Here is a 23,200-nt window from a genome sequence, read left to right as displayed (position 1 = left end):
TCTCTCTCTCTCTCTCTCTCTCTCTCTCTCTCTCTCTCTCTCTCTCTCTCTCTCTCTCTTTCAGGTACCGACAATGCGCCACACGATACAATCCCGCGCAGCAAAAGAACGAAGGTGCCGAGGCGATTTTCGCCTTAGCAGCTGAAGCGTACGACGTGCTCTCGGATCCTCTTAGAAGGGCCGTGTATGATCAATACGGTGAGGAGGGTCTTAAAAATGGTGTGCCGGGACCAGAAGTATTTGCGCAACCTTACGTCTATCACGGCGAGCCGATGCGGACCTTCAGGTGGAAGGGAAAATTATACAGTCATTGAGCTTTCCGTGATGATAAAGCCGTGTGGAACGTTTTATAAATCAGTCCCGAATCGCGCGCGCGTTCTTAATACCGCGATTCTCTATAAAAGACACTCTCCCGGTGTTTCTCTGCAAAGTTAAAACGTCCGTCGCAAATTTCATCAGGGAGTTCTTCGTAAATGAAAATCCGTACGAAGATCTCGCGAATATCCTGAAGGAGTCTCAACCCCTGTTGGAATGTCCGGAAGGTCGGGGAATAAGACGGAAGGAAAAACCCTGGATCAAAACCTTGTCCCTAACTCTTTCGGAGGTACACCTTTAAACCCTTAATTTACTGTTATTACTAGTTCTTTATACTTTAGTACAAAACTTTATACACCTTTCTGTTCTATTATATATCCTTTATTTACGAAATTATTTCGTAATTACTTCCGCGCGATCGAGCGAATTATTCTCGAATTATTTTGTCATCGACATCGTCAAATTTCGAAATTCAAGAACTTAATTGAATGAGTTAAATGTGCGACACGTGTGTAAATGCGCACGACAGCTTTGTTGAGCAACAAAGAGAAATGTAATGCGTAACAGACAACAGAGAGCGTTTTTCGCCATAGGTCTTTTTCGGTGGGATAAAAAAGATGAAGGTCCAGAAGTTGGTCTTAGCTGGCGACGATATGTCGATGACGGTGCCGACGGAGAAGATCTTGACGATACCCATTAAGCCGGGAATCCCAGCGGGTACCAGAATAGTATTTCCAGAAGAGGGTGATCAAGGAGCCACGAAGATACCCGGTAAGTCCCGCCAGCGCCTCCTTGATCTCTCTTAAGCTTGGCTTACGATTGCAACCGCGTGACCGTTCGAGTGCGCGTTACTGTAATTGCGATAATAAAACAGACGGATTTCCTCCCCCTTCGCTCGCTAACCCGGTTTAACTTCGTGGCGCCGTGCTTTCGGCGAGATTCCAATCTAATTATAAGTTGATCGATGTGAGTTTTGGGGAAAATGAAATTTGCTTTTTCTCTTGTCTTTCCTTTGCCGACTATTAAATTTTGCGCTCTCTTTCGTCAGTAATCCGCGAAAGCGACTTGAAAATTAACCAATATAACATCAACACTTTATCACGTTTTACTTGTGGTTACCTTCTGAAAGTTTACGACAGAAGTTTCTTGTTTCGAGAATATCGGAATTTTGTCAGAGTGTAAAGTAAACTTTACGGGGATTGGATTTTACTTCTCCGTATAATTGACTGAAAAATAATTTATCATAATTTGAAGTTTGTCGCGATAATCAATTCGTGATCGTCGTCGCACGATGACGATGCGAGTAAGGCTTTACGGTTAACTGTAACGAGACAGCTGATATCTTCACTAAGTCTAAGACACGTCAGCGTAGCGGATGTTATCTTCGTCACGGAGGATCGCCCTCACGAAACGTTTTGGCGAAAGGGCTCGGACTTGCACACAACGGTCGATATCTTTCTGAGGGAGGCGCTGACCGGAACAATGATCACGCTTAACACCATCGACGACAGAACTCTTCGGATCTTGATAACGTCGATTGTTACGTATGAGAACCCTTAATTTATATCGATCGTACGCGGAGTTTGTAACGCTCCGGCGTTAACTTCAAGTTCTACTCGAAATTTTGCGAAAGCATACGGATATTCCGTACGTATTTCAACATTCTAAATAGTTTCGTTGTCTCTTAGAGAGAGAAAGAGAGAGAGAGAGATAGAGAGAGAGAGAGAGAAAGAGAAAGAAAGAGATAAAAAGAGAATATCACATAACTTCTCTTTCTCCAGTAAAATTTTCATTCAATCTTAAAGTACGAATGTCAACTAGTCTTCTTGCCTTTTTGACATCTTGCGAGACGCGAGAATAAAGGACAAGAACAGATCGAAGAAGAACTTCGTAGGCAGTTTCGACGAAAATACGACGTGATTTGACACACGCGATCATTCGACAGTTAAATTGCACGAAATATTTTTACATAGAGATATCTAGTAATTGTTTGATAAACAACTTTATATCAATGTCGATTTATTTCGGTAGTAATTCAATCAATTCTTTATTTTTGTTTTGAACTGTCGCCACTGTCGTTCAGGACAGAGTTGAATATTTACGTGTCCGTTATGATATTCTACGTGTTCGTGTAGAAAATGTGAATTAAGCATGAGATGTCATCAATGTAGACAATGAGTAATCTATGGATGTGTTTAAAGAACGTAAGACACTTGCTTAAAAATCAGTTAAAAAACACTTTTATTTTTATTTGAACTTTAGAATCCCGATATAAATTTACGAATGTTGTTTCCTAAATAAGAATACACAAAATTCTCTGGTGTTACATTCTTATTTGTATAGAGTTAAATCTACCAAACTCATAAAATGAAAAATTCATGAAATTTATTCTCTTTTAAGCGTCACATTCTAATTAAAACAGATTCTAATTAAAACCCAAAACAGATACGTTAATTATCTCATAATTTAATCACTATCTCTTTTGTATATTTCAATATTTAATTTATATATTTTAATATAATTTGCAATATTCCACGTAATTTCCATTGCATGGAAAGCGATCGTGCATACATTACGTAGAAAATACGTAAACAATCCGCGTGGAAATAATTCTACAATCTACAGCACAAACCTGACTTAAACTAACAATTTTATGCGCGCGTCATTTGAATTCCCACTGAGAGATCTTCCGCACTTCGCAGGCCAGATTACACAAAGCGCGTTCGAGGCGAGGGTATGCCGATTCTTGTGAATCCGCAACAGAGGGGCGACCTGATTCTGCGATTCAACATCGAGTTCCCGGTTTATCTGCCGTTGTCCAACAAGAACCACATTAGGAAGGCCTTCGCGGAGTCTCGCACGAGCGTCGAGGATGTCGAGTACATTCATCGCCTCGTGCTGGCCGATAAAATGTGCAGAAACATCGACGACGACATGCCGCTCCGACGTGGCGTGAACGACGAGGCGAATCAATTGAAATTCATATGCGAAACGTAATTTCGAGCGTATCTCCCGAGCGTACATATTTCACGTGTTATTTGATATGCATATTGATTTGATGTCGCCCGTCATGACATTTCTCGACGTCATAAGCTCCGCGGGAAATTATTAGGATAAAAGCGACACGGCAGTGTTACCGTCTGTGTGCGCGCGATCGATCATTTCATCACAATGTATAATCAGTAGTCGCGGCTCAACTATTGTAAAATGTAAATGTTTACGACGATTAACGCAATCAATCCGACGGCATGCGAATGCAAATATAAAAGCGGCGCCGGTACAACAATACGCATTTTGCGACGCGACTAAATAATTTCCATGAGTGCATGTTTAATTTTGCGTTAATTCGTGCTGATATTTGTTCGTTTGTTTTTTTTTTTTTTTACTATTTATTCGTCTGGCGATTATTCGCGTTTGTCGTTGGATCAAAAGCTGAAAAAAATCATTCACGCGATCGTGGACGCAACGAACGCGATTCCCGCGGATTTCCTCGTCCCTGACGTCATAGTCGAAAATAGCTAATACTGCTGGTACCATTGACCCTTACACGCACGCATGGAACACACCGACGAGGAATGTCAAAGAGACCGCTAACTTTGCGCACCGCTGTAACGGGTGTCTCCATCTTACGGAGATCTACCGCCGATGATTCCCCCGCGATGATCCAGAGGAGAGACCTTCAGTCGGTACTCGCTGATTTCCCACGAGAGATTCGTAATTTTCCATGCGATCGCACACAGGAAAATCGCACACGTGACAAGTGTCGAGGAAAATCCCGACGAGTTTGACACCGGGCGCGACCTGAGAGGCGCCCGGTATCGCGTCGTCGTCTTGATCGACGAGTAACACTGCGGGCCTAAAAGCGGCCTCGACCGTGTGTCAACCGGAGAGCGACTGTGACCGAGCTATTATCTCGGGCAATCATATGACTCCTCCGCACGTGACTTTATTTACAGTTGACTTACACTCGCGAGAACATGTATGGTGCAGTTCCCCGTGACATGATAGACCGCGAGAGATACAAGTCCGGCGTGCGGCGATGCGGCAGCTATAGTCGACGGCCGTGGCTTTATGATGCCGTTGCTCGATAAACTGCTACCCACGAGGAAAAGTGCACGCGACGGTGCCGAGAGCTTGGTGCGGTCCAGTGCGCGAACATCAGCTGAGAATGACGGGTGAGAGAGAGAGAGAGAGAGAGAGAGACAGAGTGAGAAAGAGAGGAACGCGATCAACGCTGCTTCGTTCCGGAGCGCGTTCGCTTCTTCTTATCGCCACTGTCCACAGACACTCTAGAATGGTTCTCGTCTTCTCCACGACATTATTTCCTCGTGTTCGCGACTTTTGTATTTTGTGTACCTCATTATTTAACACTAGGAAGGAGGATAGGCTAAGTTTTGGAGGAGAAAAAAAACAACGCGGAGCACAAGACGCGTCTCTTTCGCGCCGTTTGAACGCTCACTATAAAATTGACAATTGCGGAGTGTGAAAAATTACCGGAGAGCGGCTCGAAAACTCAAAATTATCCGGCAAAGAACGGAGCCTCGGCTGACTCCTAACCTACTCGGATGTAATTTCTTGGCACCGTCCTCACGTCGGTGGCCGTCACGATCGATCGCAGCTGTTTTACCAACGCAGCATTGCTGAGGTTGCGCAGCGCGCCATCCACGCGCCTCTACGCACTCTCGGTCGAGGGAGATACAACAGCGGCTTTATCGGATTTTCTTATACAGTCTAATTAAATTAAATTATTAAAGTGTTCCTAATTACCAAACTCCTCGCTCGTCCCTTAATCTCATTTTGCAAGCTGCTGTTTAATACTATAGAGATAAGGGACAATCGCTGCTGCGAATAATAAGAGTAACAACTTGGTAATAAAATAAATTATAGATAAAAAGTATGTTTAGAGTTCATAGGATTTTTTTAATTTTTATGCAATAAAAAAATTTATATATGTACTTGTATATAGAAATATATGTTTATGTATATACAGTAGGATTGCAAAACAGTTTAGACGCAATGTCGTTGGAAACTCACCAAATTATCAAAATTGAGAATCATTACTGTGTGACGAACTTGGCCACAGTAATTATATTATTAATTATTATTACTGTTGTTATTTTTATTTATTATTATTTAGTATTTATTATTATTATTATTATTATTGCCTAAGTGCATCAGTAATGATTTTTAATTTTAATAATTTGGTGAACTTCATTGCATCCAAAGCGTTTTGCAACTCAGTTGCAAATATATACTCATATATACTATATATATATATATTCTCTTGCATGTTTATATTTGTATATAAAATTTATATGAAATGCAAATATGCCATTAAAATTTCATACAGACACAATAATATGTCAAATTTGCATACTTATTAGAAGTATTGCGTCGACATGTAAATGAAAAGAATAAATAAAAGTACTCCAAGTTATTACTCCATAATCGATGTTATGTATATATGTATGTATTTTTTTAGAGATTATATGCTGCGTCTCGGAGCAGATCAAGTGCGAATTCTGTTATTTCGAGAATGCGAATGGCGCGGCAGGAAGCTGCTGTTCGATTCGATGACATTGCAGAAACAGCGAAGTAAGAGCGAAATTGTGCGCGCCGCGGCGAGCAACAATGCGGAGGGAAAGTGCGAGGCGCCCTTCAACATAGGGACTACTACCCGCGACTTCGAGGTAATCATTGTGGTTTCACGTGTCAGCGGCAGTCGAGTGGCCTAATTGCGGAGCTACAATACAATCCGGTTAACATTTGGTACAGTTTCCGAAGCTAATAACAGTGAGAAGCTCTTCAGTACAATCAGCGATACATGCGTGACTCTTCCCAATTAGTCATCTGCCGACTGTGAACCGATTATGCAAGACGACGTTTTCAAGAACGTTTATTTTAAGAACTCGCATTTTCAAACTGTGAATCTTCAATATCTACAAAATACATTGTCGAAATGTTTCAGCCTGAGAAGACGGCCGAAGATGATGTGAGCTTGCTGAGCGAGATGGTGTTTGGCACCGTGGCGATGACGTACAGAGGATCGTCTTTCAAGGTAGCTTGATTTTCTCGAGACGATTACCTCTCAACCGTACATCAATTATCTTTTTCTCTTCCGAAGGTTCACTCAATGAATTCCCCACCGTGCATCATGTGCGCGAAGATCTTTTCGGCAACGGAGCACGGCGCGTGCAAGCCGAGGTAAGCCGCTTCCGACTGTTGTTTCTATCGCGGAAAATTCCACCGTCTTTCAACATCTTCCCTCGATCGTCTTTGATTCAATTATCCCGTAGCGAGAGGGTGTCTGACGAAGGATTGGGTCGCTCTGTGCGCGTAGATTCCGCTTCCAGCAACGCCAGCACGCGATCTTTTTGTAAGTAAATCAATATGCGACCGCGATCGCTTCAATTACGAGTGGCTTGAGACAGAAATAAAGACTAAGCCCTCCAGCTGTTCGATTAAATGCATTTTGCGACTGGAACTGATCTTTTTATGGAGAAACGTTCTTCCCTCTGGCAATACTTCGGTGATGTTTACCATCGATTACGCAAATTACTTTTCACCGTGCCTCTAGACACGCCAGAAGAGGAAAATCAATGCAATAAGGACTCAGAGTTGAAAGAGTTATGGCAGATAATATTCGAATAAACTTTGATCAAGTTCCCATTGCAGTGTCCCGACCGAGCTCCGGCAATTTGTCTGGCAACGACCTACACACAACGCGAAAGAGCTCAACATGTTCGAGTCTTGGCAGCGGTTGGGACATAGACGTGGCTCTACCGACGGGTAGTAAGTTTAAGTCAATCGCGTTACAGCGATTCATTGATAAAGGGTCAAGTAGGGTATAACGCGTGGTTCATGTCGTAATGCGATGCTGATCCCAGGTTCACAGTCGTTGGAGAGCAACGGATCGTCTGGAGTCGGTAGTCTGTCCAGTTTACGAAGACGATGGCTTAGGGCGATCTCAACCTCCCTCGGACGATCAGACTCTGATGATGCTTTCGGGATGCAGCACTGGAATGAAAATGGAAGCGACGGGCGTGATGGACACGCGAAACGTCACAAGACCAGACTGGGTTTGGCGATTTTGGTGCGCTTGGCTCAAGGCCACGAGAGGTATGTGAGTGTTCGTGAATCTTATCGAAACAGAAAAGAAGATTTCGCAAAGTATATGCACTTCAGGAAAAATCAGTATTTTGCTGCTTACAAAAAAGCAGGATATATATAATTCTACATAAGCAAGAATAATTAAAAGATCAAGATTACTCGCTTGTTACACGTGTATTCTAGCTACTTGTGAAAAAAAATGTATGTAGAACCCGGTAGAATGTGTGTGAAATAATCGTCAAAACGAGAAATGTATTCTTGTCTCAGCTTGTAGAAAGTTGATAAGAAAGAGAGATAATGTTGTGAGCGAGAAATCCACGTAATTAACAGCAAGATAGAGACGCGGCTTTTGGAACACATGGCCCTCTTAGAGGGGATGCTGGATCGTTTGCGCTATTTTTGCATCGAGACCGGCAACGTCCACGGTTGTAAGGGGATACAGCTGGCCGACAGGATATACAGGGCGACGTCGCGATTTGTCGTCTCACTGCTGCACGCGCTTCTCAACGTCCGGATCGACATGGGTTCGTGCGCTCCTCTGCTCTGGCACGACGTTCTGCTGCACTCTGTGACAATGAAGGTGAACACTGACACCTTGCATCGCAGTTTGCAACAGATGTGTGAGTTATTCGACGAGCTCGACACGAAGTCGACGAATTTGTGAGTGTACGCGAATACGCCATGGACCGCCCGAACGTTCCAGTATTGATCTCAGTGCATTTCAGCTTCCTGAGCACCGTGGTGACCGCCGTGTTAACATACCATCTCGGTTGGGTCTACACCGTGCTGTCTCCGCGCGATCGTCAAATGGTAAGCTCGCGAAATAACAAAGCCACAGCAAAACTGAGACTCTATAAAAATCAATCAGCTATGATTATTATATAATCTATATATAGTACAATCTTTTTTCTCTGTGCATAAAAATATTAATTCATTAATATTTTTGCTAATTGCGCGATTCAGTCTCCTTCCCGCGTACCGTCTCTCTCAAATCTCACTAAACAAAACTTCTTTGAGATTTCATTTCTTCTTCAGATAGAAAAACTGGGCAGCTGGTACTCTTGCAATCCGCTATGGGTACAGCTGGGCGACTTGTACGGCGCGTTAGGTAACCCTGTGAAAGTGGCGCACACCGTGATCGCAGGCGATCCCCGAAAGGGCGAACTGATCAACTCCGTCTTATCGTTTCTGTCGTACTTTATTCGCAGCGGTGTGATACGGAAACGTCGGGAATACCGTTGCTCGTCACAACGAGATCTTCAAGAGGCAACTAGCCTGTTGGAGCAAGCTCGTAGCAAACGTCCATACCTGTTTAGCAACAGGAGGTCAACTTGCGCGTTCAACGAACGAGACACGTCGGGTCTTCGACGAGGTGGCGAGTCGCGCGTTTTGCCATCGCGCAAACCGACGATACGATCGTCTGATACGGGAACCGGCGATGTTAACGCGCCTCGATGTATCACCGCGCGGTATCCTGCGGAACGGCCAAGGATCTCCGGGCCCGCTAGTCCCCTGAAGCGTAGCGGCACCATGAAATCCGACCTTGACACGCTGATGACAAAATCGATCGAGACGATCGAGGTTTCAGACTTCAAGTTTCCAACGAAGCAGACGACCGCGTCGCGCGAGCCTCATGACGACAACAAGTACGAATCATTGTTGAACAATCCACTGACCAAGGACAAGGACGCGAGTCTCGCGTCCAGCAAGGTGAAGATAATCGTCAGCGAGATCGGAGACTCGCAAGAGGATTCTGTGGCGAAGGAGTATCAGCGAGATTATCCGCAATGTCCGTTGCAGAGCTTCGAGAAGAAGCTAGACTCACACGCCGATACTGAAGAAAGTCTCGCGACCGGCAAAACCGAACCGTATCAGTTCAGCAACTACGTAGACCCGCTGAAGATGTACTTCAACCGACCCGAATATCCGCTCAACGCGGAAAGCGGATTTGCCGATGAAAGTAAGGAATCCTCGCCGCAGGTTTTCTTCACACTCGGCGGCGAAGACAAGTTCGCAAAGACGTTACCGTCGAGACCATGGCTCGGTAACAGTTGTCAATGCTCGTACACGTTTACGAGAGTGCCGAGCACGTCGGCACAGCTCCCGGAAGGCGTGTTGCGAAAGATCATCCAGCGAAACTTCCCGGAGTCGTCCAAGAGCATACAGCCGCCGCCTGGTGCGGCGTCCGGTATGGGTGCAAGGTCTATAGGTTTCTGTTTGAGGTGCAATGGTCAAGGGTATGCCGCCACTCAGGATTATGACGGTAACAAGCAAGTTCTAGAGACGCCGACGAACGCAACGGAAGTGTTGCGCACGTGCGGCAACTCCGTAGGTGACAGAACCGTAAGAATGTCGCGATCCAACAGCCTGGAAGCTCTGATGGAAGCCAACAGCGTCGTGGAACTGCCAATGCCGAGGTTAGCGAGTAGATTTCTACATTAGAGTCATTATCTGTAATTCCATTAAAGATTTGAAGCTCGGGAAACTTTGTTTTTAACTTGCAGTTAAAAAAAGAAAAAATCGTGTGTTATCAATACAAGATTTATTAAAATTTGTTTATGGATGTTTAAGGGAATTGTAGGATTGAAATAAAACGAGGAAAAGTCGAAATGGCTAAATCTTTCAGACTTTCATATTGCGGACTGTTCTTTTATTTCAGTTTCTTATTATCCCATCAAAATGTTCTGTTTTGTTCTACTTGGAGTAAGAGTAGTCCGCTGATGATAATCGTTGCAGATCGAGGAAGGTCTTGCCGAGCAAAACTGGCTTGGCTGAAGAGATGGGTTTCACGAGAACTCTTCTGCGGAATAGGATAACAAATGATGAGACGAACGTCTTAGACACGGGCTATACATGGGGCTTGGTGCTGCAAGGTGTGATTAAGAAGAAGAAGAGAAGAAAAAAGAAGATCTCGGAAGACGAGAGAGACAATGGCGAGACCGAGTTGAAGGAGGACTGGTGGTCGTGTATGCGCGAGGAAGTCGCGGCCAGCGCTCGATTCCCGACGATCGATCAGCCAGTTGCTGAAGCGCTATGTGTGCTAGCCGACCTAGATACATGGCACGTCGGCATCTTATCGAACAACGCGCCTTGGCAAAATCCGCCCTTGCCGGTGGGCATGTCGCGTCTAGTGTCGAATATGTTGGAATCCTTCGCCTACATGTGGCGAAAGTACCACTCTCCTACCTACGTGAGTCTTTTCTTCGGCAACCTTAGTTTTACACAAGCGCGCAGCCTATTTCTCCGTAGCGCGAAGATCTCGCATTTCAAATCTGAATTTTAATTTCTTTAATTCCTCTCTTCCTTTCTCTCCGAAGATAATATCTTCGGAGCGAGTTCTCGTTTCAAACCTTCAGACCGATGTTTTAGTGCATAGCAATCTTGGAAGCCAAACTGAGGGAACTGTGGTTGAGGAGCGAGGCTTTGGCGGAGATGATGATGTCTGTGCAAGAGTGCGACGCCAACGTGAACAGCCTGACCAACGCTCTCGATCTCGATGCAGCCGACATACCGTTGCTGCTTGCCGTCGCGACTACTCATTCGCCGGAAATAGCGCAACGATTTGGGCTTACGCTAACATAAATCCGTTTGATTGCGTCTCGCGACAGACGCTCCTCTTCTCCTTACGTTGTTTCGTCGAGAAAAAGAAAATAGATGCTTCCTCCGTAGCGTGTATCGATGCGTGTAACTGATGCTTGGACACTTGCTCGAAGTCATCGCCGAGACTTTTGATTTAAGTCGAAGGGAACTAACGATTTTCTCCGCTCAGTACATAGCGTAATCTATATGATAGATAGCGATATATTCAATCGTAAATTAAATTATCGAAGCACGCTACAGAACGCTACGGTTTAGTCGCGCGCACTCGCAGCCACCGTGCGTTTTGTAGCGAATTACACGTCTCTTGCTAATCCTAATTAATGTAATGCGTAATTATGTGTATTTTCGATTTTTTACACGACTCATGTGAGCTTGCGTTGTATGCGCACTCGAAGTGCGCTCCGAGTGAATAATAAAGTCCGAATGAGCTTTTTTACCTCGCTGCATTTCTCCAAAAGGAACGTAAGAATTATTTAAGTGTTTAATACCTACCCTCAAAGCACAAGATTTTGAAGGGATATCTTAGGGACTTAGGGACGTGTGAACATTTAAAAGTCTTCGGAATATTTTTAGGATATTCTGAGGACTTATGTGGACATTTAGCAATCCTCTGGATGTCTTTGGGACATCTTTTAAATCTTGTACTACGAGTAAACCTGAATATCACATGTTAATTTGATCACCGAGTACATACCGATAACATTAATGCGTCTTTCAATAAAATGAATTTGTCAGTTTTTCGCAGATTAAAATCTTCATCGACATCTCGAGGCGATAGCGAATAACGTCACATGGTACACAGCTTCACATATTTTTTTACTAATCGCTAAAACAGTCAAACATTATGACGGCCTGACTAAATTGTTTCGCGGTACCTTTGTGATTTACAAATTTTGGATATCGATATTAATTACTGTTCCTTCCAAAAATTATGGAGATCTGTCCACCTGACCCGTGAGCCGATATTGCAGTAACTCGGATTTTTTCAAGATTCGAACTTTTTCAAGATAACATACACTTTATTCAAATCTATATGTGCCGTTTTGACAAACACTAACTGACATTATTACCGTAGAATTTTGCTGGAAAAGCCACCGTTGTCGATTATCGAGGTCAAAAATAAAATTCGGGTGAGCTTCGACGTTAGGATAAAGGAAAACATTATTACGACGATGTAGTATCTGAAATTTTAAGTATTCCTTTTTCTATACTCGATTTCATGTTTCTCCTGAAATATAATTGTTCTTTAGCTCGGTCACGATGAGTGTTGCAACTGTTGCTGTTGTTGTACGCCGCAGCCCACGTGTTACGTGAGTGGCGCGTCCTAATATTCATACGATTATTTTAATTAATTCTACTTGCTCGTAAAAGTGAGAAAGTGAATTCTATTTTTGCAGAAATATGTCCAACCAGAGATGCCGAAATCCTTCGCGCCCATTCGCGTAAGTAACTTCAAGAGTAATTCTAAATTCAACGGGAATCATGATATTTTTAATACAGTCTTTTCCTGATTACTAATAATTAATACTTAACATGCGACCTATAGGAAAAAATAATCTTCGAAAATTACACTTTTCCTAACTAATTTATCGTGTTTCAGTATTACTGGAAATCGGACGTACCGATGGACAAGGACACGACGTATCGTCTCTCCTATTGGGAAGGACCCAGCACTATAGTTGATCCTATCCGTCCCGAAGACAATCTGACATGCGGCGACGCGGCAATGTGCGACGAGACGACTCACAAAGTATGTTAGCCACGTTTTCCATCAGTTTTCCGCCTGTGACAATTCGATGACCCTTGCAGATGAGCTATCTTGGCAATTGGTGTGTGAAAATGGAGCCGCCGATGATACCTTGCGAGAAAGATTGGCTTGGTAGAGGCCCGATGCAGGATGTTACGACGCACAAGCACGATTACCCTTGGAAGTGCGTGGACCGAGCGAAACCCTTAAAGGCGCAAAACAATTTATATCCGCCATGTGCTGCTTTATGCGGTATCTGTCATGATCAGACAAATATCCAATTCAATATCCAATTTTTTCTCTCTTTTTCATCTCACGTATATTATAATTTATTAATAATACACATCTAGGTAGAAGAAATCAAACTTTACGTGGTAATTTGTGATAGGTAAAATTCAATTTACCGTTTAATTGACATATTACAATAAGTCGAATAAGTCTACAATAAGTCTACAATAAGCATAAGAAGTCTTATGCTCTAAACCTAAAAAACTGTAACAATTTTCGGCTACAAACATTTTCCACTGCTACCTGAAGTCATAATCCCTAAGCTTTAAGCGTATTGGCCAGATACCAACTGTTAGAGCAGCGCGGGAAACGCTTCTTGCCAGAAAATATAGATCTTAGAGCATAAGGCTAAAAAAGACTTACTACACTATATAGACTTGAACTATTAATAAAATATCGAAAAACAGATGACACGACGTATCGCTTGAGCTACTTCAATTCCTCCTGCATGCTTCCGACGATGTCCTTTGCACCTATCAGAAAGTACGTCAAGTCGGATGTGCCAATGGAAGGTTGTACGACTTACAGACTCAGCTATTGGCCAAACGAGACTCCCGTTAAGGTGAATCTCAAGCGTTGACTGAAAAAAATCAGTCCATTTCTAAGAGTTTATTATAATTTATGAGTATTTTAAGTAATTTCGCATTCTCTCTCTCTCTCTCTCTCTCTCTCTCTCTCTCTCTCTCTCTTTCTCTTCAACAACATTTTCACATCAATATTTTCTATTCTCCTCGTCCAGAATCATATATTAGCGGCTTTATTAATACAATTTAATAAATTCTGTTTGTTGGAACTTGTAAATTTGTGTTATCAGTACATATTTATGTAATATTTTCCTTCAGGAAGAACAGCCATGGAATCAGAAGGCCGAGTACTGTCGACCGGTGACACCGTTGGAGGGCTGCACGACTTACAAACTGAGCTACTGGCCGCACTGCGAGAAGCGTCGCGAGCCCATCCGTACGCAGGACAACGAGAACGTGCTGAATGCCAGCTGCTGCTTCGACGATAATACCACGTACCGACTCAGCTATTTCGGGTGTGGCGATGACAAGCCGCCGGATCCCATTCGCCAGACGAGTAATATGGTCTTCTCGCCGTGTCCGTTCTCTCATGACACCGTGAATCGAGTAAGTAGACGCGGAATCGCATCACCTCCTCAGTGCAACCCGATCTTAGGATGACACGCTAATTCGGCTCAATCGGCGTATTCCGCAATGGTTACAAGATAATTTTCTCGAATTGCCTAACGCGACCGTTGCGTCGCAACTCGCAGATTGATTCGACGCTAATGCCGTCGTAGCGAAACGACAACAATGAATATTCTCGTAGAGACTGACGAGATATCGTCGGTCGGCTCCGTTCCTTTCGACATCGCGGATCATGCCTGAGACAATCGCCGCTTAATCATGAAATTTTTTATAACATTTTACGAGTCGCTATATGCTGTGCATATAATTTGTCGAAGGACCAATATCTCAAGTTGCTTTACGATTGCAGCAATCAACTTCGCTTCTGTTGCAGCTAAGTTTCTTAGGAAACTGGTGCGTTAAGCCGGAGTCGCCCATCATCCCCTGCAGTAGAGAAATGCTGGGTAGTGGTCCGATGCAGGATGTGACTACGCAAAAGCATGATTACACCTGGAAGCGTACGGTGCCGTCGATGCAGTTCCGACCTGAGAACAACCTCGTCTTCTCGTCCTTGCCGTTGGAAAGTAAGTGCATAGTCGTGAAGTAATTATTACAATAAATTGGCAAAACCTACGATACGTCCATTCACACTTATCACACCTTACAATCGTTGTCGTTTCTTCATCAAAGACAAAAGCAATCTGTACACAATGAAACTGCTTATGCCTGTCTGTAATTTATGCAAATACAACGAAATGAAGATAAAATGATAAAATTATTTGATATTGCAAGCTTCCGCGCGATATGGAGAACTGCTCGGATTGGCTTCTGAATTGGCGTCGCGTCCTTCGAAGATTGGTTTCAGTCGTTTCGTGAACATTTCAATTCACTTGTTTGAAGAGAGGAGCAATTTAGAGTTGCTCCTAAGAAAGTGAATCGAAGTGTTCACGAAACGTTGGGAATAAATAATACAATTACTCTTGTAACATCGAACAAACTACTTGTTTAGCCACTGAACAAGATTATTCGTTTCACACGTATGATCATTGTAGGTTGCACGACTCATCGATTGTCTTACATACCCAACGACTACAAGTCTCTGACGTCTCATAAATCGTATGCGCCCATACGTAAGTACCAGCAGTCGGACATCCCGATGGAATCTGAGACCACGATGCAATTGAGTTACCAGCCTGTGGAGGCTGATCGAGTCGAGAAACCATGGGCTGTATCTTCCTATTACCCACCTGTGGATTCCATGGAAAATAACACCACGTACAATTTGAGGTTCGTTTGCTGCTCTTAATCGAATTGTCTCTTCAGTGTTGGCAATCCCAAGATTTACATTACACACTTTCCTTTTCGCCAGCTATATCCCACCAGGAACACTCGTCCCCTTTTGTCCCGTCGCGTGTCCTCCTGCGAACACTTGTGAAAGTAATTTCACACAAAATTCATCTACTCTCTTCGTTACTTTTGACGGTGAATTATAATCGATGAATACATTTTAGTGTCCTCATCACAAGCTTGTCCCGTGTCGTAAGTAGAAATAAGAAGGTACAAGTGGATAAGTGAGATAAGAAGAAGAAGAAGATAATACAGAAGAGACACACACACATCTATATATTATTATTTATTTTCATGACGTACGTGTTTTGCGAGTCCCATCGTCCGAGTGCGCACACGTGGAAGTGTCTGTGATGTCCGTAATGTATCTTGTCCTGATAATAAAATACCCTTTCGCGGCCGCGACTTTTCAATGATGCATTAATATCTCACGTAAGACTGGCGCGATTTCGCAATCGCATTATTACGATTATCGCGATCACATGCGACGAATCGCGATGTGAAACTTGATTTTTCACATGACCGGCGCGCGTCGCGTAATAAAGAAATAATAATAACACACGGCGCGAGACGGCGCGTCAATGCATCCTTCGTAACAATGTAACGATGATCCCAACTAACGTAACGATGTAACAATGTAACGACCATATGACGCTCGCACGATGCGATTGTACTGCTCGCAGTCACAATCGGCCGATCGATTATCACGCGCGATTCTCGCGCTCCTCATCCCGCTTCCGCGCGAATTTAAGTATCATGTGCGGCATAACGTTTACGTCACTGCTGACATTCTGCAGTAATCGATGATCGGGTTATCCGATCGCGGCGGTTTCTTCCGCGAGCGGCAAGAAGAAGTCACTTCTCGTGCGAAAACCGCCTCGTAAGCCGCCGGCGAGTTCGATACTTCAGTATGTAACACCCGGGACTCAGGCTCTGGGCGTAAGAATGCGAATTTTACGTAGCGTCGGAAGTCAACGGCTCCTCGTGACGGGGCTACGTGAAAGTAGTTAGCATATCTATTCGTTTGCGCAATGATCTCGGGGGGGTTGCCTTCCTCACACGCCTTCCTTCAGCCGGCAGATGCGACCGACCGAGGATGGAGCAAAGAATCGAGAGAGGAGTGGAGCGCGTTTATGAGCTTTTCATTCGGCGCGCAAACACGCAGCTGAGCAAGATAAACGATCAGACATCTTCATAACAGTTTCATTAGGGAATGAACGAATTGCGTAACGCGCGACCAGCCTCTTCGGGGAATTGGGTAATATGTAACATTATGTCGCACACGTTTCTCGGGACTTCCAGGATAGCGGTAGACTTTTCCTTCCATTTGTTAATTTATGCGCGTTACGAATTCGAACGCTTCTGCTTTCACTGATTTTTATCTCGCCGGTCGAGACGACGACGATTAGTCGAGAGCGTTCGATCCAAGTGCTCGATACCTTCGAAAACAACGTTGTATGAATTTGTTTACTGTGACTCGTTCTACATGTAATTATAACATAGAATCAGTCGTTAAAAAGATCGTAGGAAAAGTAAAAATATTAATTTCCAGACACCTAATTTTGGACATTCTTATTGTTTTAGTCTTTAAATACGAATACTTAACGAAATCTTCAACATAGAATATACGTATATATTTTTTTTATATTTAAAGTCTAAATATTCGTGTTTAAAAAAAAAGACCAAAACAATAAGAATGTCCAGGGTTAGTTGCACTGAGAAAAAAATACTTGAAAATTTGCACTGGTAAGGGTTATGAAGTTTATTCACAGAAATGAACTTTATTCACAAAAACGAACTTTATTTCACAGAAATAAACTTTACATTGCACAAATAAATGTTTAAGTAATTTTTTCTCAATGTACATGTACGGGCATTGGTACTTTTGGCATCAAATGAACTGAATCGAGTGCCGATCGCTCTCGAATTTTTAGCACTCTCGTGAGAACGTCGATTCGCTTGCAATTGCATTGTTCAAGGCGCGCGACACGGCGTTTCCCCTTGGTCTTCTTGATAAAAGCAGAAAGAAAGTCGCGGGAGGAGCGATCCGAAGGCCGCGCGAGAACAAGCGCATTGCGCTAATCGGAAGCGCAGTCCCAGGCTGTTGATCGTGGGCTGTTGCGATGGCATTATTACGCGCATTCTGATGCATATGTAAGTATGCATATTAGAATGTGTTCTTCGCCCATTGTCTTGCTGGTCTCATAATTCGCGAAACTACGAAATCAACGCGGGCCCAAAACACGATATCTGGTACTCACGGCATCAACGGAAGCGACATACGAAAGGCATTGCCTGGCACGACGCGAACAAGAGACATATTAAGGAACTCTCTATTCCGATATCAATCATTTTGGAAACGACACGTGGAGCAACTCACGCGACGAGAGATCGGCCATATAAATGATTTTCTCTCAGCTTACGTACGCGCAATTTCTTCTCCCTCGGTCTGATGAATGTTTTATAAACGATTCCGCGCATACGATTAATCGAATGACGGTTTCTTCATTAGTGCGAATAATCCTTTGGCTGAGCCCTGCGGTATCACGATACCGGTATGCGACGAGCGCGATGTCGATGGTATTAATTTGCCGGGTTAATTCGGCGGAACCGCGATTTCGCCGCGGATCGAATGAAGCGCGACATATTGCATCTCGCGTATAAGAGAGCTCATTAGAAAGCTATCGACGGAACGTCGCGATGGGTTTCAACCAAGAGTAAGGTCGTGCCGGGCGATGAGATAATCGGAGCAAGACACTTCTCGGCACCGCGATCTTAGGGAGGTCTCAACACGATCGCTCGCGAAGGAAGCGGACGATCCCACACACGCACCACAACCACGGCAGATATGTAGGCTCCTCGCCATAAAGCATACGGAGCTTCTTTCGAGGCCCATCGCCTCCTCGAGTAGGGGTAAAGTGAGAGTCAGTATAAAAGGGGATTTCTTTCCTCTCCCGGGATCGCAGTCGATCTCGCTCGTTTGCAACTATCTCTCCGTACGTTACACGTTTTGCGTCGATCCCGTCGAAGGTGCACGTTTCGCGAGCCAGGATGAAGTACGTGGTGAGTAAGTCCGCGGACCCTCCGGAGCGCGACGCGACTTCGCTTCCACGGGCTTGTTGTTGGGGAAACAGCGCGCGTTTGTTCTCTGATTGTTCTTGCTCTTATGCCTTAAAAAAAAAAAAAAGAAAACAATGTAATAATCAACTGATCGAACCGACACATTGGACTAAAGCTAATTTTCTTCACGCTTCTAAAACTTCGATTCTGGAAGGAAAAATTACGGATATATTAACATAAAATGATATTGATTCAATTTTCAACTTGGAAGAGGGGGTAGAATTGATTAAAGCGGGCAGTTGAAAGATTGAGAGCTGAGGGTGCAATAGCTAAATATTTTCTAGCAAAATAATCGAAGGATCTAAGGGATCCAATACCATTGTCGTTGACACGATTGCGGCAACAGGCATTTGTTCATTTGTATGCACAAGATGCATCGTCCGAGAGTGACGAAATCAGAATTGCGTGGGATGATCATCCCGGAGATTTGCGCAATCCAAAGAACAATGTAAGTCCCAACGGGTAGCCTTTTCGAATATTCAAATGCGTCTCGCGCATATGGGAAACTTTCTTCTGAAGATTAACGAGAAGCTGTCTCCATCATATTTACACGTGTACTCAGACTCGGAGAAATCAGAGTCAGGACGCGCAACAGGATTTGGGGGGATCCTCGTCTCGCCGTAAGAATAACGTTTCTCGGCCAGTTTGGACCAGATAGGTCGCAACGACGAAGGTAGATCGTAACGGGACGAGCAACGCGATATCACTGAACGCGGTGGAGATGGGTTGGGATGAAACGGGACGGGCCGCGACTGCGAGTTTGCGGGTCAGGAGTTAAACGACCCGCGTTGGCATTTGCTTCTCACTTTCACTCATCTGCTGAGAGCGCATCGGCCGATATTCCGTGGCGGAGAGAAGCCAATAAATCCACTTTGGGACTTGCCGCTCGCTCTTCCGCGTCCACTCTCGTCGGTCATTCGAATGGACCGCTGTGATCCGCAGTCTCGAGACGTCGTCATTAGAAAGGGTTGAACCCACTGACGCAATCTGCAAGCTTATGATATAACATGCCCGCCTAATGACACAATCGCGCCGCGCTCGAAGAAATTTTCCCGGAGCACGTCTCGATTACTTCCATGTATACGAAGTAATGGCACTTAATAACGATATTTCCATTATTCCTCAGGTGTTGGCGATAATTCTGGGCCTGGCGGTGGCGCAGGAGCCGAATTATCATGGACGCAACAACTATCAGCAAGACGACGGACAGCACGCAGCTGACAACAGGCGGCCTGTATCCACTACGCCCATCCCGATTCTCCACTGGAACAAGCAGCAGGAGCACGACGGAACCTACAAAACTAGGTATTGCTAATTCAATTCAAAACAGTTGTTCTGAAAATACTCAAACATTGTTACACAAGCGACACAAGAGTCGGTACCTTCGAATAAAATCTTCTAAAAAAACCGCTCAAAGTATATAGTCGGAAAAAATTTGAAAGATTCTTCAAATATAGGCCCGTCTGACAAATTGCGAGTAAACATTCAAAGCTTTCGTCCACGAGAAAAAAATTATCGAGTCGACTTCGTGTTTATCATCGAGTACTATCAACCGTCGAGCAGTTGTTGTGAAAAAAAATCGTTTTGAACGTATACTTTCACAATCGTGCGAAACAAATCTTGTCAGTATTGAACTCTTGCTACATGTAGTCGCTCGTTCGCGGCTTCTCTCCACATAATCGGGTTCTGAAAGCGTCAAAGTTGCGCGACCTGTCGGTCGTCGGCGTTAGTCCCAAAGAACTCGTGCGGATTTCGCCGGAGCTCTCAAGCAATTTTAGCATTACGTAACGCGATCGGGTGTTCCGCGGCGTGTCACGTTTGCGCAATCGATTATTTAACACCCCGGCGACGTCGTCGGTCCCGCAGTTACGAAACGGGCAACAATATCATCGCTGAGGAGAGTGGTTACATCAAGACCATCGGCGAAGGTGAAGACCGGGCGGAGGCGATCGTGCAGCAGGGCACCTTTTCGTACACGAGTCCCGAGGGACAGCTGATTACCATTCACTACACCGCCGACGAGACCGGCTTTCACGCGCAGGGCGATCACATTCCCACGCCGCCACCCGTCAGCGAGGAGATCCAAAAAGGCCTCGACCTCATCTACGCGGGCATTCGTCAGCAAGAGGTACGTTGCGACCTTTCCTCTTTCGTCTAACTCTCACCCCTTCGGTCCTATCGCCAAGATCCGAAGAACCTGTCCTCGAATACACTTTCTATGTTTGTCTCCATGCACATCGCGCTCCCGATGAAAGTCCATGACATGCGATTTGGTATTAATGCGTTTCTTTAGAGAAAATTGCAGCGTGTTGCAAATTGCAACGGAAGGGGAGGGGGAAGTGAGAATCTCGAAACAAGTTTGATCTATAGTGAATAAGGACATGTGTAAATCGTCTGGTTATTGCAGGTCAAACTTAAAAGACATCTGTTCTTCATCTTTACGATCTTATTATATCTTAAGTATCAAGTCATAAACGTGGATACCTGGTTAAGAGTTTTGCAAGATTTCCCTGCTAACAGTTAATTTTAACTGTTTTACTTTCGTTTTTATCTTTATAAATTCTCCATTGATATGAAAGTAAAGCATGTTCAAAATAAAGGAGAGATACGAAGTAGAGAATATCGGAGTACAGATCTCTGCAAGATATAGAATTACTTCGCAGACTCATTCAAGCTTCACATGATGGGATAATAACATCGACAAATTTACGATGCTATTAAAATCCATTCACGGTTTCCTATCCTCGTTTATCCCCACGCGCTCTTCTCGTCGCCTCTTATCATCGCCGTCCACGTGTACTCGTGTTCACCTTTGTGGAAGACGTTCTCCGTCCGCGATCTTGTGGGAAGGCTTCTGTTTCGCCATTGCCGGCATAGGTCAACGGTTTCCAAGCAGGCTTTGCGAAAAGCCATTCAGTTATCTGGCGTCGAGCACAAACGTGTTTGCGAAATCGTGATAGCGATCGATATCGATGCAAAGGCTAAAGCCCGCTCTCGCCTATGAATGACTTGCGCAAAACAGAGGAAGGAGATACAAGCTACCTGCTATCGTGCGCAGCCTCCTTTCGACTCTCATTAATCATCATGTCATTACAAGCGCGCGGCACAAGCTACCAGTTTCCCTTCAGCTCTTACTCTACGGGGTAGAAAACGACGATCTCGTAAATGCCGCACGAAAACATGACATAAACGAATCCGTGAGAGATTAGCATGCAATTAAAATTTTTACATGGATCGTGATAATTAGCATGTTATCATTGCATCAAGTTATCGGTCGCATCTAAAACTTTTACGTTATCATTAAAATGAAGAAGTGTCGTGGTCATGTCGAACGTGTCGAACGAAAGGATAAGAATAACGTTGAAGATGAAGATGCTAAAAGTCTGTTGAAAGTATAGTCGATTGTTTCTCATAATGATTTATCAACCAGCATTTTCACCGATAAACATTTTACATATAATTTTCCGAAATAAATTATCCTCTTTTCCTTTAGATTGTTCCATTCCGTTTCTAATTTTATTGTCTGTCTCTTCTCTTTCCAAACCAACTCTTCTTGATAGAATTATTTCTTCTTTCTACTAAGGTTTCTTTCCCTCCAATCTTCCGGAATTAATTGTTCCGAAATCTTAGCAGATCGTTCCTTTCCATTTCTGATTTGGTTGTCTGTCTCTTCTTTCTCCAAACTAACTCTCCTCGACAGAATTACTTCTTTTTTCCAATAAGATTTCTCTCCGTTTGATCTTCCGAAACTAATTTCCTCAAAATAGAGCAGTGTCTGAAGAGTGGTCTGGAATGAATATTGCACGCGTTCACGTTTCAGGAGGAAGAAGCCCGCGCCGCTGCCCAAAAAACTCAGCAGCCATTGAATCAACAGGTCGATAGGCGGGATGACTATGACAGAAAGTACCGGCAGTGAGCGCATTGTCGATGCTCTATCAATTACATATCCGCAGCACTGTATCGTACTTATTAAGAAGTAGCGATTAAGTTGTTAAGTTACGTTAGCCCCTCGCTCCAAATACACTCTCCATTGTATGTACATTTGTAGTAAGAAACATCGAAGTACTGTGGTAAGTCGACTCGTTCCGTTCCTCCACTCCGCACTGCCTCGATCACGTCGATCCTTTCTCAACGTGAGATCCTGGCATTCCCGTATGCACCATTAATGATTAATCTCTCTCTCTCTTTCTTCGACGGCATCGGTACCTCTGCCGCGTAATTGCACTCTTCGAACGCTGGGAACTGACATTTCTCGTTGTGTCGCTCTGGAAAAATGTCACGGGGGTGACCTCGTGTTGGCGAACTGATCCCCTCGCGATCGTTCCTACGTTCATTCATGCGGTAATTATTTTTACACCTCGCGGTTGAACATTCGTGTCTCTTACGCGAGAACTTGGAAGAATTTGCTTTTTGTAGACTCGTAAAGATTAGCGTTTTTCCGAACACTTTCACTTAACGTCTCGGCTATGTCGATCCCTCGCATTCGCCGTTTCTTTCGGCACTTATTCCGTATCCAATCAATTTCTAGCCTTAGATTACAATA

At 44.1% G+C, this 23,200-nt stretch overlaps 4 protein-coding genes across 4 annotated transcripts in view; all 4 read left to right on the top strand.

Moving 5' to 3' along the window:
• LOC116842982 (dnaJ homolog subfamily B member 13-like) overlaps nt 1-3,337 on the top strand; it is a 23,789-nt gene extending 20,452 nt beyond the window's left edge. The window contains exons 3-7 of the mRNA XM_032812893.1: nt 65-286; nt 460-604; nt 909-1,086; nt 1,688-1,859; nt 3,018-3,337. Of these exons, the coding sequence (XP_032668784.1) occupies nt 65-286; nt 460-604; nt 909-1,086; nt 1,688-1,859; nt 3,018-3,312 (1,012 nt within the window). The 3' untranslated portion in view covers nt 3,313-3,337. The remainder of the gene's footprint in view (nt 1-64; nt 287-459; nt 605-908; nt 1,087-1,687; nt 1,860-3,017) is intronic.
• A 1,014-nt stretch (nt 3,338-4,351) lies between these two features.
• On the top strand, nt 4,352-11,461 carry LOC116842979 (folliculin-interacting protein 2). The gene is made up of 12 exons (XM_032812889.1): nt 4,352-4,490; nt 5,798-6,005; nt 6,284-6,373; nt 6,440-6,519; nt 6,612-6,691; nt 6,991-7,107; nt 7,203-7,434; nt 7,756-8,085; nt 8,151-8,235; nt 8,461-9,842; nt 10,162-10,615; nt 10,795-11,461. The coding sequence occupies exons 1-12, from the start codon at nt 4,387-4,389 to the stop codon at nt 11,005-11,007; spliced, it is 3,375 nt and encodes a 1,124-aa protein (XP_032668780.1). The 5' UTR covers nt 4,352-4,386; the 3' UTR covers nt 11,008-11,461.
• A 183-nt stretch (nt 11,462-11,644) lies between these two features.
• On the top strand, nt 11,645-15,974 carry LOC116842981. The gene is made up of 12 exons (XM_032812892.1): nt 11,645-11,979; nt 12,101-12,155; nt 12,276-12,335; nt 12,423-12,467; nt 12,626-12,775; nt 12,835-13,024; nt 13,468-13,622; nt 13,903-14,190; nt 14,585-14,774; nt 15,243-15,477; nt 15,560-15,627; nt 15,702-15,974. The coding sequence occupies exons 1-12, from the start codon at nt 11,957-11,959 to the stop codon at nt 15,731-15,733; spliced, it is 1,491 nt and encodes a 496-aa protein (XP_032668783.1). The 5' UTR covers nt 11,645-11,956; the 3' UTR covers nt 15,734-15,974.
• Nucleotides 15,975-18,436: 2,462 nt separating this feature from the next.
• LOC116842985 (endocuticle structural glycoprotein ABD-4-like) lies at nt 18,437-22,731 on the top strand. The gene is made up of 4 exons (XM_032812898.1): nt 18,437-18,600; nt 19,784-19,962; nt 20,524-20,785; nt 22,478-22,731. Exons 1-4 carry the CDS (start codon nt 18,589-18,591, stop codon nt 22,571-22,573), a joined length of 549 nt encoding a protein of 182 aa, XP_032668789.1. The 5' UTR covers nt 18,437-18,588; the 3' UTR covers nt 22,574-22,731.
• Nucleotides 22,732-23,200: the final 469 nt, after the last annotated feature.

The sequence above is a fragment of the Odontomachus brunneus genome, unplaced genomic scaffold (assembly GCF_010583005.1).
Source record: "Odontomachus brunneus isolate Ranch 3 - 2012 unplaced genomic scaffold, Obru_v1 Obru_scaffold_029, whole genome shotgun sequence".
Lineage (NCBI taxonomy): Eukaryota > Metazoa > Arthropoda > Insecta > Hymenoptera > Formicidae > Odontomachus > Odontomachus brunneus.
This window is presented reverse-complemented; position numbering and strand designations above follow the sequence as displayed.